Below are 13,113 nucleotides of genomic sequence, written 5' to 3' on the forward strand. Positions count from 1 at the left end.
GAACAAGGAGCCTCTCCTTTATGTTTACTGTTCTTGGGCTGTCTTAAACTTGCCTGACAAACGAATTCGCTGACTGAACAGTGTACCATACAAGAAAGGCCTCAGTAATGAAAACAATATTGAACAGTGACGCTATGTAATATGAACGCATTTTTAAATCGAGGTTTGATTAACATTCCCGCAGTTAATGTAAATTTATTTTAATCATTCTAACGTACAATATGACTCGGCCACTTTACGCCTGAACCTTTTGTATGAATAGTGGATTCCGTTATTTGCATACAATGACGAGCGCTGCTGCTAAAGTGACATTTCCGAAGCTGTTGGGGGGTGTACAGCCTACTAGCTATGTCTAATTCGTGCAGGGTGACTCCTGGGGTATATATAGTCTTCAACCTGGGTATCTTTTTCAGTTGGTGTATCGTAAAAGTGGACAAACACAAATGGAACTTCATGATGATGTTGGGCATGTCCCACGATAACTTGTATTTCAAATATTTTTTCTTAACTTTTTGTTTAGTTTTGATTAAATGTTGTTTGTTTCTCCTGAACAGGCCCTGCAGCAGGAGGTGTTGGCACGGAAGATAGAGGTTTCGAGCATCAACCTGGCAGTTCACAGGTACCTCACAGAGACAGGCTACTCCCTGGCGCCCCTCAAGGATGACGTCGCAGACCTCTTCAGGATCTGGGACGAAGCTGACAGACGGTCAGTAAAAAGTTTTGTTTCAATATATCCACATGAAAGTCCCCTTTATTTTTCCTTCCTTCATATGCAATGCTTCTGGAGCATTTGGCGCTTTATAAGTTGTACGATCCATACATCGTAGAGGTTGCAAGATAGATAATTAATATAACTTCTTACCCAACACCCTTTGTTAACACCTTAGTATCGCGTTGGAACAACACTTGTCGTAATTAGCGGCAGAACTTGACGCCTTTCTATAATTAAATAGTGGATCATTTATTTGAAAAAATCTCCATCATGCCAATAAAGGTAACCATCTGAACATGATGTGTTTTATTTGTATTTACAGGATGAGTAGCGAGGTGTCCCGACTGGAGGGCGTGGAAGCCACCTGGAAGCTGTGGGAGACTCAGGCAGAGGAACTAACCAAGGCTTTGAGGCAGGATGAGGATACCTTGAAGGTCTTGGATGCAGCCATACAGACGGGGTCGCTGACTGACAATGTGACAGCCTCTGTACAGGGCGTGGCACGGCTACTTAATGACAGACGTAAGACCCAGCCAGGCAAGAGGCTGCTGCTACAACACACCAAGGCACAGGTGCGTATCATACCATAACTGTCACTCGTCACACTGCTTTGGAAACTAACTAAACGTTAAAGACTTTATGTGGGAAAAATTAGTTAAGATAACTAAGCGAAATAAGAGGCAAGTTGTACGAAGGAAATAATATACACTATAATAAAATAGGTAGAATGTGAAAGTGGGAACAGGAACATAATCTAACTAAAGTTATGTACCAGTGATTATGAAATACTGAACAATTATATTATGAAGACGTTGTTAAAATGTCAGTAATGTATGTGTCTATGTACATTTTTTTTCTAACTGGAAAGAGTCGCTTTAGAATGCAGTAATACAGAACTTTTGGTGTGGATACAACAGGGTTTACTATGATTTGTCTTCAAAATAGGTATTGAACCATTGTGTAGTCCAAGGATTAGTGGTACTGTACAGTTAGTGAAATAAAGTGTGCTCTACATTAGAGCAGAAAAAAAAAACATAAGCATGTGATCATGTGCATTTATACTTGAAATTTCCAAGTGTAAGTCGGGCAACAACTGGAAAAGCAACACGACAGTGGTGGTTGTGCATTGTCACCGTCCCAGCCTGCTTGTGGGAATTCTGTGACCGGACTGCTCAGTGTACAGTAATTATCATAGGGAGATCTACATCAATTTTGGTTGATGCAGCGTGATGGTCGGGTGGGATATTGCTATTGTGCCGCCTCATCAGTATGCTGCACATCGTCCCACCCGCCAAACAGATTTACTTTACTTGCTTGGCGTATGTATTTCTTGGAGTTGCCTCTCGACTCTTTCGTTACCAGATAACCTCTTCTCGTCATATTCTATCACCTTACAATGCAGAATTAAAGAGCACGTAAGTTCAACATTCTTTCTACATTCTCTTCTCTCTCTTATTTCTTTAAATCTATGTAGGTGCATAGGTAGAAATAGTAATATTGGGGAACGGGTTCATTTACGTGATCCCTCTCCAAACCCTCTTATTCCACCACCAGTCCAATCCCCTTAGCCTTCCCTTGCTTCCAGTGCCCCTCCTACTAAATTTAGCTGGTTATGATGATGTTTCCTCACGTTGACGAAATTAACTTCCTTTGACCTGTCTCACAATCATACTGTATACCCCGCTCCCTGCCTCGGCCAACTCCTGGATGACCGACGCGGTCATGATTTCATTCATAATATGAAGCTCAGGAAAGTAAGGAAGAGACACATGTTTCTGTTTCCCCAGGTTCACATGAAAAGGTTGAGGTTTCTAGTATGAGCATGTGAATGGGAGGAGGTTGTGTGAGCTTATGCCTAGTTTTGGTTACGTGAGACAATGCATTGGTTTCAGTGTTGTGTGAGGAGTGGGGATTGTGTGCCGTGATTAATACCGACAGGCCGCTAACAAGACCCTCCAGCAGGCAGCCAATGTGCTGCCTTGCAGGGGGTCGTGCGCCCTCTTCAATCTTATTTAAATGGGAGAAAGCCCTCACACCCCCGCTACTGACACTCACATTAATCACCAAATTGAGAAGTGTCATCAAGAAAAAAATTGAGTCTTATCTTGAAGATGGATTGTTCATGATGATCAGCAGAATCATCAAGTTTAGTGAGGGTCGATTTGATGAGTAAATTCATGTGTGTTGATGCCTTCTACGTAGGAGACTTGACGGCTGTCTGACACACTCAAACACCCTATCAATATCTCAATAGCCTTTACTTATAATAAAGTAATAAGTACATAAAAAATAAGACTTGCTGCGCAGTTGTATCTGTGAAATATGTTGCAGAAATTTATTGGTTGGCAAAGTGCCATGTTGAACTGGGAAGAGGATGTTACAAGATGATAATATTGTTTTCAGTCATGGTTAACTCGTGTCCAACCTAAAAGCTTGTGATAACCAGCCAGGATGGTGTTACCGAATGGAATATAATATAAATCTAGGGTCATGGTTTAGGGATCGCTTTAAGGCTAAGGCAAGTCGAATCTAATCCTATGCTTACTACACTTAGTCAGATTGGACGGTGTGTAACATTAGAGAATTGGTTAATAAAGATCGTTTAAGTGTGTTTGCATTTCACGGTTGTTAGTCAGCTTTATCTCAAGATATACATCCAGCTCACTGCCATATGTGGGTTAGAATGATATGTACTTTCTCTTAGCCGAATAACATGTTATGCAGCAGACCGGAGCACAATACGGTTATATTCCATTTTCATTCCCCAAAAAAAAACGAATAATACATGGAGTCTTCTTACATATCAAAACACAATTGTAAGTTTACTGGGTAGAAATATAAAATTTTCGCGGATTAAAACCTATTATGTTGGTTGTTTGGGGTAAGTTATTAAGAAGCGTCATATACTGTATACAAGTAGTCTAGTTTGTTTGATGGGCGCGGCCTCTGTGATGGACAGTCATTTGCGTCCTGTGTAGTACTATTATGCCTTCACGCAGCCACCTCATTGTAAGTCAGGTGAGGCAGCGTCCATAACACCTGTCCATACACCTCATTCCTCAGTCTGCTGGACACCAAAGCCTCCTTCCTCACTCGTAGGCTTAACAGCCTTGGACTGCAGTAACCAAATTCCTTCTTAATTCGTCCTTTTTTTTTTTTTTTTTAATAGCTCGAGTATGTTTTCTCTCTCTCTCTCTCTCTCTCACATATCAGCTTACTCGCCGTTTGGGCGGTCTATCCAGTGTTAGTACAGGAGGTAATCGGGGATCGGGAAATCTGTGATGTTTGGTTGGGTCACACTGGATAACACACCCTTCTCACATGTGTCCAGGCCGAGGCTCGAACCCTCGACATATTAGTGAGTTACAGGTATGTGCGTTACTGCTAGACCCGTCGTACTGTAGTGATAGCACTATTATATCTAATCAAACTTTTTTTCTTACAGGGTGTTGACATTCAGGGGTCAACTCTGTCATTGGGAACCTCTGGTGATGAGTGCCTCAGTGACTCGGGAACCTCTGGCTACGAGTCTTGTTCTTCTGAAGAGCTGAGTGAACGCGAGCGTCGCCTGGCACACCTAAGGAGATTAGCCAGGGACCTAGAGGCCTCCTTACACCCCAATTCTCAAGCCTGGGCCGCCATCTGTAAAGTAAGTAATAATGTTATTATTGTAAATGGAAATTATCGTGGTGAACTTTATACCACTTTCCCCCCCCCTTTTTTTTTTTACTTTATACATGCACAGTACACACGTGTGCGTGCATGTATAAAGTTGTGAAATATACATTTTGCATGTTTACAAAGACTCGGGTATTAAATTTAATTGGTTTTATTTTGTTAGATATAGGATGTAATTTGTAAATTTTTCTTCCAGACACTGTCTAGTGCGGAGACTGAGTTGAAGGGACTACAGAAGCACTGCCGAGAGCTGGTGGTCAGATCTGCCGAGACCCTCGACCAAGCCAAGCCATCACCACAGCTTAGGTACGGTACCGAATACGATACTTTTGTCCATGTACATAAATTAATTATTACAGTATTGGTGTCTGATCACTTATTGTATAAATACATGTTACCAGTTAACCTACTCATTAACACCCAACACATCATAGTAATCCCTAAGACAAACAACACAAAAGACATAGAAATGGACACACCGCGAAATCTGTTTAATGAGTATAGTAATAAAAGATACGGGATTAATGGGCTTTTGAGGAAGAGCTGACTTCATTACTAAGGTTTTAACAGAGTAACTATCAAATGGACTCTTTCTGTGTATGTTTATTATGGGGATAAATTTGTTTTTTGTAAGTTTTTGGTTTCTAAATATTAAAAGTTAACATCTGTATTTCAAGAATATTTACAACACTCACTTCAATAATTTTCTAAGGAAAGTGAATTTTTTTCTTTTGTCAATACTGTATACTGTAGTATAAAGTTTCTCCACCTTAATACATGAAAGTGACAAGGGAAACGATCCATTGTTGATTGGGTCACGAGAATAGACAGAGTCGACTTTGGGAGGCAGACGCCGATTGGCAAATCCCATTCACGGAGGTACCTCATAGGTAATTACAGATCAGTGATTTGGTTATATTATGTTTGGAACATCAGGCGGAAAAATGGATTTGCCTTCGGCACATTACAGACAATAAATGAGGGACCAAAGGGTTGGCCCTTATCGGCCGTGTTGAGAACTGTGTAGGGTTAGGGAGGGCTGGTGGACAACACGTTAGTAGTCAAGACATTTGAGGTTTGTTTTGTAAGCCATGAACACAAGTACATGTTGCATGGTAAACAGATACAGTAGTATTATACCGGCACACTGAAAAATCTTAAAACATCAAATTATTGTTTCTTTACAGGAGACGCAGTTGGACTAAGGATTCAAAAGTTGGGAGGACTTCCCGCCGTGGCAACAACATTGGTGGAGTGAGTGGGCGTCGCGGGTGGATGTGGAGAGTGGTGCGGGCAGCACTACCGTTCCAGGCAGCCTTGCTGCTGCTATTCTGCGTAGCATGCTTGCTGGAACCGAATTGTTGCGACCACGTCAACACTCTTAACTTGTCCCTGAGTCCCCAGCTACGTTATGTGCATGGCCCTCCGCCAATCTGAAGCCCCGTCGTTAAGTTGTGTATATTTGTTCTTCTGCCCGAGGTCATTCTCCGGTGTAAATAGCCCGCCACATGTACATACCATGGCCTGGTGTACATATATGGCAAGCTACACGTATCCTGGTTTGATTTGATGCCGCGTACATATCATGCGAAGTCGTACACATGTACGTTTCCTGGTACGTAGTGTGCCCAGGTGTACACTGAGCCGGTGGGGTGAATCAGCCTGGCCAGGTGTGGTGGCTGTGTCCAGGACAGGACCGGTTGAAGCCCTGCTGTGCAGGACGTGATGCCAGCCCTCCATGCCTTTGGGGGAGTGGCATGCGTCCTGCACACGCGCGCCCACACACTCATCTTACCACGTCAGGTTTCATATTTTTCTACCAACATAATATATAACGATAATGTGTGAATGAAATGACTGATGAGTTTGGGGTAAATTATCAGTGTTAGATAGGCGTGATATTATTGTGTGTGATATACTATGCCCAGAAACACTGGGTTGGAAGTATTAAATGAAGCAGTGTGAATATTTTACCCAGTGTCCTGTAAATTTATTTATTTGAAAATAAAAGAAAATAAACCGATAAGATTTTGAGACTTTCTAAGCAAGCACATAAATGACACCAATGGTTTTATCCATAACTTTTATCATTAGACAGAGACGAGTTCATGAGACCGTCAGTCATGCTCTCTGAGTATAAAGACTAACCTCGTACTGATGATGACAAACAGCCCGGGTTTCAGGCGACGGTTGTGGCTTTCAACCCTCATCGTCTTTGCTGTAGCCCGGGTAGTGCATGTGGGCCCAGTCCATGGTTATTGACACTAATGGCTGAATTGGTTAGTGCTGCGAACTGCAATACTTGTCTGACCAAGACAGGTTGCCCGGCAGTGCATGTGGATCCCGTCCATGTTTACTGACACTCACTGTAAGGGCTCATGTGGTCAGTGCTGCAAACTGTAAATTGTCTGACCAAGACCAGAGGCCTGCAGTGCATGTGGGCCCCCATCCGTGGCTACTGACACTCACTAAAGAGCTCAAGTGGTTAGTGTCGCGAAGTGCATGTTGTCTGACAAAGACCGGTGGTCCACACAGTGCATATGGGCACCTTCCATGGCTACTGACATCCACTACAAGAGCTGAAGTGTTTAGTGCCGCAAAGTGCATGTTGTCTGACCAAGACCGGTGGTCCACACAGTGCATGTGGGCACCTTCCATGGCTACTGACATTCACTACAAGAGCTAAAGTGGTTAGTGCCACGAATCCATGTTGTCTGACAAAGACTGGTGGCCTGCATAGTGCATGTGGGCCCCATCTATGGTTATTGACACTCCCTATAAGAGCTCAAGTGGTTAGTGCCACCAATTGCAATAGTTCTGACCAAGACTAGTGGCCCCTGCTCCCATTTCATAAATGTGACCGTTTGGTAAAGTTTAACCTTAAAAGGTTTAAACTCACAAAATTTATCACCAATACAAGATATCAAGACAAGAACGGCCATTTGGACGTTTTCTTATTTTTTTTCCTCGTCTGGGCAACGTCATCTGACAATCCCAGTGACGCTGACCGTGCGCCGCAAGCCTCCCAGTCATTCCCTGACAACTGTCCTGCGTCCCAGTCCCCACTAGTTGGCGGCGAACACAAATGACAAAATCGTCGGAATTTGGGAATCTGCATACGACGCTATTGGTTTCCTGTAGTACTGACGAAAATTAGCATAGATGCTAGTGATGTCTTACAGTCAGGTTGACCCACGGTCTTGAACAAAGTGCATATCACCCATTAAACTTAATATAAGGCATGTAACACCCTAGTGTAGGCTTGACTATTCAGCTCCCGCTCTTGTAACAACAATACATGGGGTGGGATTCTTCATGACCAGAGAAAATGAGCGTGTTAAGGAAGTCTGGCTTGTAATAATTAAAAGTTGAGTCACGCCTGTGGTTAACATGTAAGAATCCTGTCTCGCCTCGGTACATCGTAGCCTTAAGGTCACTGCCTCCTCGAGCAACAGGGGAAGGGCAGCATCAAATAAAAATCCATCATTTGTCTCGGTTGCACATCTAAAACACTGAAATAAATCCTAATTGTAATAACATTGAAAATAATTGCCATTCTCCCTGTTTCTCGGTCAACAAAGTAGTTTTCGAGGGTGTTAAGTAATACAGGCGGACAGTGCGTATGGGACACGGTAGGTCAAGGTTTTTTTTAACAATAGAAACATGTCCACCAACTGTGGGATAGACATGTTTTTATGGGTATTTATAGGCAAACTTAACTTTATTCACACTGCATTTTTATTCTATTCAAACATACCTTTTATTTAACCAGAATGGGATATTTTTTATTTTTCTTATGGTGCTAATGAAAGAAAATTAACTGTTCTATTCATTTTACAGCGTCTGAATACATTTTACGTAGTAATCATGCCAAAGTCTTGAAGTATGATAATTTTTATAAGAATTTAATGATTTTACTTAAATACGCAAAAGAAATTTATAATTTATTTTATATGAAATTTTGTAAGTTACTTCATTGATAGAAAATTTTGGGGTGAACTAAATTCCTATTTGTTCACTAAACGTAGGATGTATGGGTGGGTTGTAGTACCTTAGTAGTTTAAGGCTTGGGAGAAAGAAGCTGCTGTTATACTGTTCAGTCTCAAATTCTCTAGCCACAGTCATTGTTCCTAAATGTTGAATGTGCTCCTTTATATGCTATAGGAACTAGGGTGTCCACCTCGGAATTGGTGAGTGGGGATTACAACACCGCCACGGCAGGAAGGAAGTGTTTTCCGTTATTTTAGCACGGAAGATTCAGCCTCACAACTGTGGCCATTTAACATGTACTGTACTGCCCTCACTCACTGTAGATTGATGGGTCTTTAACGATGCCAAAGGAAACCAGACTTTGCCAGTCATTTTCCTGTCATATGTGATTGCATCATCAATTGTGAGAATTCGGGATAATTTTTCTTTCTACCAAATTGATTCAGATTTCTTTAACATTATCGTATTTTTGAGCTTTAAGGAGAAATATAATGACTTGACTATTAATGTTAATTTAAATGTGGTGATTTGGCAAAGTCTGGAACAAAGCTGACAATAACAAGTTATTATCCAGGTGGTTCCTGATTCCTGCTGCTGCTAATCCTGCTGCTGGCTTGTTTACCATCTTTTCAAAGAGTTGGTAACGGGCCAATCTGTCGTCACGGTTGTAACATTAGCCAGGGGAGGATATTCTGGAGAATCTTGAGTCTAAAATCTCGTCATGTGTGTGTTTCACATATTACTTAATGCCACGAGCCGCAGACAGTGACATCTTGATTGACACCCTACAAAATACTTCACTAAAATAATTTTAGTTGGTAACTTAATTCAGTTTACTCTGAGCCACCTTCCTTACTTTTCTTATACGTGCAGGCTATCAAGTGACGGGAGACCGTTGGGAAGTGTAAAATCTCAAAATAATAATAATAATAGATTTATTGTTTTATCTTGTAGCTTTACCTGAATCCCCCTTTCCCCCCTACCCCCCAATAATCACACACACACACTAAACAGTACGAGTTTATCTCCAGGTGCTCCAAGAAATCCTCCCGACGGTTTACAGTACAAAAAACCACAATATGTTTTTTAAGTGCCTTAGTGTCGTTGTCTCATAGCTGTGTATAGTAACGACAGGTTTGTGCCCAACCCCGCCAATTAACGCTGGCGACAATAATATCTGCACACGTGGGTTTGCCACAACTCAACTCTCCAAGGGGAGTTTTTTTTCATATTTAAAGGGAAGGATTGTCCTTGAAGAAGATGGTGTGGCTATACCTGTGATGATGTGTCCAGGATAATAAGCTTTGTTCAGCGCTGCTCGATTCGGCTTTAGCTTTGATCTGTTTGAGTGTGTCATCCAACCTAAAAGTGTTGATTTTTTTATTTCAGTGTTTTATTATAATTTGTATTCTATGAATATATACAAACACAGAACATCAGATTCTTTCTCCTGTATTTTAAATAATAAAATTAAATAAACACAATTTTAATTTCCTTATCCTTTTGAATGATATCTTGTATTAATGTTTTATAGCACTGAGTCATCAATCTTATATTTTTTCATATGCTCGTACATGAGCGGTTATACTCAAAATAGTAACAATATGAAACTACTTTAAACTTTAGTTACTAAAGACAATATCAAGACTTTATGTAAAATAGAATAAAACAATTAACACTGATGATTTTGCTGGACGAAACCACCAGAGCATCACTAAACTGGACGGTTCCAAATAGTTATTACGTGTGAATTACTGTACGTAAACATGTCTTGTACCGGGGTGTAAAGTTAATTGTTACTGCTTTTAAAAATACACAAGAAAATTAGTTTTCTCAACAGGAAATCATTGAATATTTACAATTACACATAAAACAGCTTCCTAATGCACACGAACGTGGTAACGATGGATCACTACAAACATCAAGGCTGCCATTACTATGACTAACTCACAGTACACAAATTCTGATTTCTATTCAAAATAATAATTAGATGTTGCATCGTCACTATGAAAGTGCCTATATAAAAGTAGTCATTAAATATAAATACACCACCATAATTACTGTAAATCGTATCTAACCATGTTCCAAGAGACGAGTCTTTCAAATTACATATACATAATGCAACCTACAGTAACTAATATGCTGGTCTTGTGATTACGAGTTGTACGACAAAAGTGTACCAGTAACTAACTATAGTTTTCCTTGAATTTCTCACATTTCTGTAATTATTTTCTTTTTTATATAACAACTAAGAACGTATAGTTCCCAATTCTTCAATTATATCACTAGTTCTGTCATTTTAAGAGGGATATTAAATTCCCCAAGGCCAAACAATGAAGAGAATATTTACAAACCTTCACGTTTCATATCAATGTGCACGTCAACATTACCATAAAATGTCAAAGAATAATAATAATATGTGAAAATGTATCTCAAATAACAACACAATTAAACCAAAGCACATCATGAGAAATCAACAACAAGGTAAGCGTTAGCGAGGTCCTCCACTTTCAGGTGTCCAGGTGTTAATTGGGATTCTGTGGGGAAGGCGGATACCTCCTTTTATGACACACTGTCTGCACGTCCTCCACAACAGATATCCGGGTTTGTTCGTTTGTAATTTTGGGTTCTGTGAATAACATAATTACTGATACTCCTACAACAATTAATATATATACTGTACTGTACGTTTCCATGTAATATCTAGCTTGGTTGTATAAAGTTAACATCGCCGCACAGTTGACAATTAGCTAATACATTCTGAATTAAAAGACGTAGTACTTATTTACGTTACCGTACATATATAATTAAGTAACGTTTACCATTTCTACAATTCGTATGTATACCATGTCGAGTTTGACAATATTAACACTGGTGCTCAATGAAGATACAGTAGAAGGTACAAACAATTCAAGTAAACACTGGGCTTGTTATCAATATTCATAAGCCTTATTGCTTACATAAACCTACTACTAATTAAGCGATTAAGGTAAAGTATTAAAAATAATTTTACTACATGGGAAAGATGATTTTTTACAAAAAACGGTGTACAGTAGTTTGCGTGTGACAGTTTACTGTCATCTGCCAATTTGTGACGACTGGTAAAATGACCTTCAGTTGACACGGGGAGTGAAGGGAGGACGGAAGGTGTTCGCAAGCTTGGACGTGAGACAGTGTTGCCAACCCCTCAAGAACTCTATGCCCTACACAGACACTGAAATTTCCCTACATTCTCTTTTATTACCCTACGGCTCAATATAAAAATACTACTATATTAGTTGGTACTGCTGCTTTTATTTATATACCGCCCTACAGACCAGGAAATGAGGCTGAATTACCCTACGGTTAGCAACACTGCGAGTGGTAGACTGTGCTGGATACTGAAAATTTGACGTTTTGTGGAGCCTGGAAATTAGGAAGAGCAGTTACGAAGTTTGTTTACTTGTCTGGGAGGACTCTCCACTTCTTGTTATGACCCAGGTAAGTGAATATTAATATTCTAACTCCAGGTTCAGTTCTCGTGGTCTACTGGCCTGGGTTTAGAAGTTGGTTTCCTGATATTATAAGAGGGATGGATATGAGGTACTGCCAAACATTTACCATTGGGTTGTTCGTTTTCGCTCCAATAAACCTTTAATACTATTACATCCGCTGGTGTGCTGTTATACTACAAATTCTGGGGGTGTCAAGAAAATTTATTTAACAAATACTCGAAGCTGTTTAAACTAGTTCATTGTGGTGGGTCTCCAAATTCTGTATTTTTTTTATTCTATCAGAGACAAGAAACGATGATTGCGACAGGTATACCGGTTGATCAGGCAAGAAAATATGAATTGTTAAATTTATTCCCCACGCATTCGTCAGTCATCACTCAATTATAAACAAACGTAAATTAAAGATGGTTGATAGTAGTTCTGAATAGGAAAATTAGCTCCAGGTATTATTTCACCTTAAGATTAACCACCCAATGCTACCTGGGGTTAATCCTCCGGTGAAATAAGCCGAAATGTTAACCTTTTAGGTGATCTTTTTAAGTACAGTATAGTATTTTTATACTCACGCTTGGGCGAAAAAAGGGAAGGGATGGAAATAATTTGGGCACTGTAGTCCTAAGTTGTTGTAGTTGGGGCATTTACAAGTGTGGTTATCTGTTCTAAGCAACACAGACGAGCGGACACTGTTAGTATGTGGGACCACGCTTTGGCACTAAATTGTACAAGGCTTACAAAGGGACGGAGCTTTGAGGGGCAGGCGGGCAAGGTTGTGTTAACGTACATTAATACATTTTACACGAGGAATATCTACACGACAAACTTTGTATATCAATTAAATTTCGTGGCTAGCTGGTACACACGTTTATGATGTACAGTATACAGAAGTAGAACAATATGTCTTACAACACATTTTAAAGTATTTATTATATGTATCGACAATACTCTGATAACCCAGCACAGTAATTATGAAGCAATGAAGAGCTAAAGCAAGACAACATGGATGATAAATATTTAATAATGATACTCCTTGTATAATGAAATATGGATAAACCTTGTAATTATTAAGTTATTAGTGTCAAGAAGACAAAGGCCGGCAAGGATTGTTTGTGAGAACAGTAGCCTCGCGTATTCGAGGGCTTTGTCTCAAGTGGATGAATTATTTCAAATAAACCTGATCAACATTTGTTAAACTTCGTCACACAAAACATTGCGTTACAATTTACAAGTACGTGTACTGTA

At 40.1% G+C, this 13,113-nt stretch overlaps 1 protein-coding gene across 4 annotated transcripts in view; it reads left to right on the top strand.

The window, feature by feature from the left end:
• Window positions 1-9,864, top strand: part of LOC121876391 — a 264,178-nt gene extending 254,314 nt beyond the window's left edge. For all 4 annotated transcript variants that reach the window (XM_042381469.1, XM_042381475.1, XM_042381483.1 and 1 more), the window contains 5 exons: window positions 555-706; window positions 1,035-1,284; window positions 4,158-4,361; window positions 4,587-4,696; window positions 5,578-9,864. In XM_042381469.1, coding sequence (XP_042237403.1) covers window positions 555-706; window positions 1,035-1,284; window positions 4,158-4,361; window positions 4,587-4,696; window positions 5,578-5,827 — 966 coding nt within the window. In that variant the 3' untranslated portion in view covers window positions 5,828-9,864. The remainder of the gene's footprint in view (window positions 1-554; window positions 707-1,034; window positions 1,285-4,157; window positions 4,362-4,586; window positions 4,697-5,577) is intronic.
• Window positions 9,865-13,113: the final 3,249 nt, after the last annotated feature.

The sequence above is a fragment of the Homarus americanus genome, unplaced genomic scaffold (assembly GCF_018991925.1).
Source record: "Homarus americanus isolate GMGI-L3 unplaced genomic scaffold, GMGI_Hamer_2.0 scaffold33468, whole genome shotgun sequence".
Classification (NCBI taxonomy): Eukaryota; Metazoa; Arthropoda; class Malacostraca; order Decapoda; family Nephropidae; genus Homarus; species Homarus americanus.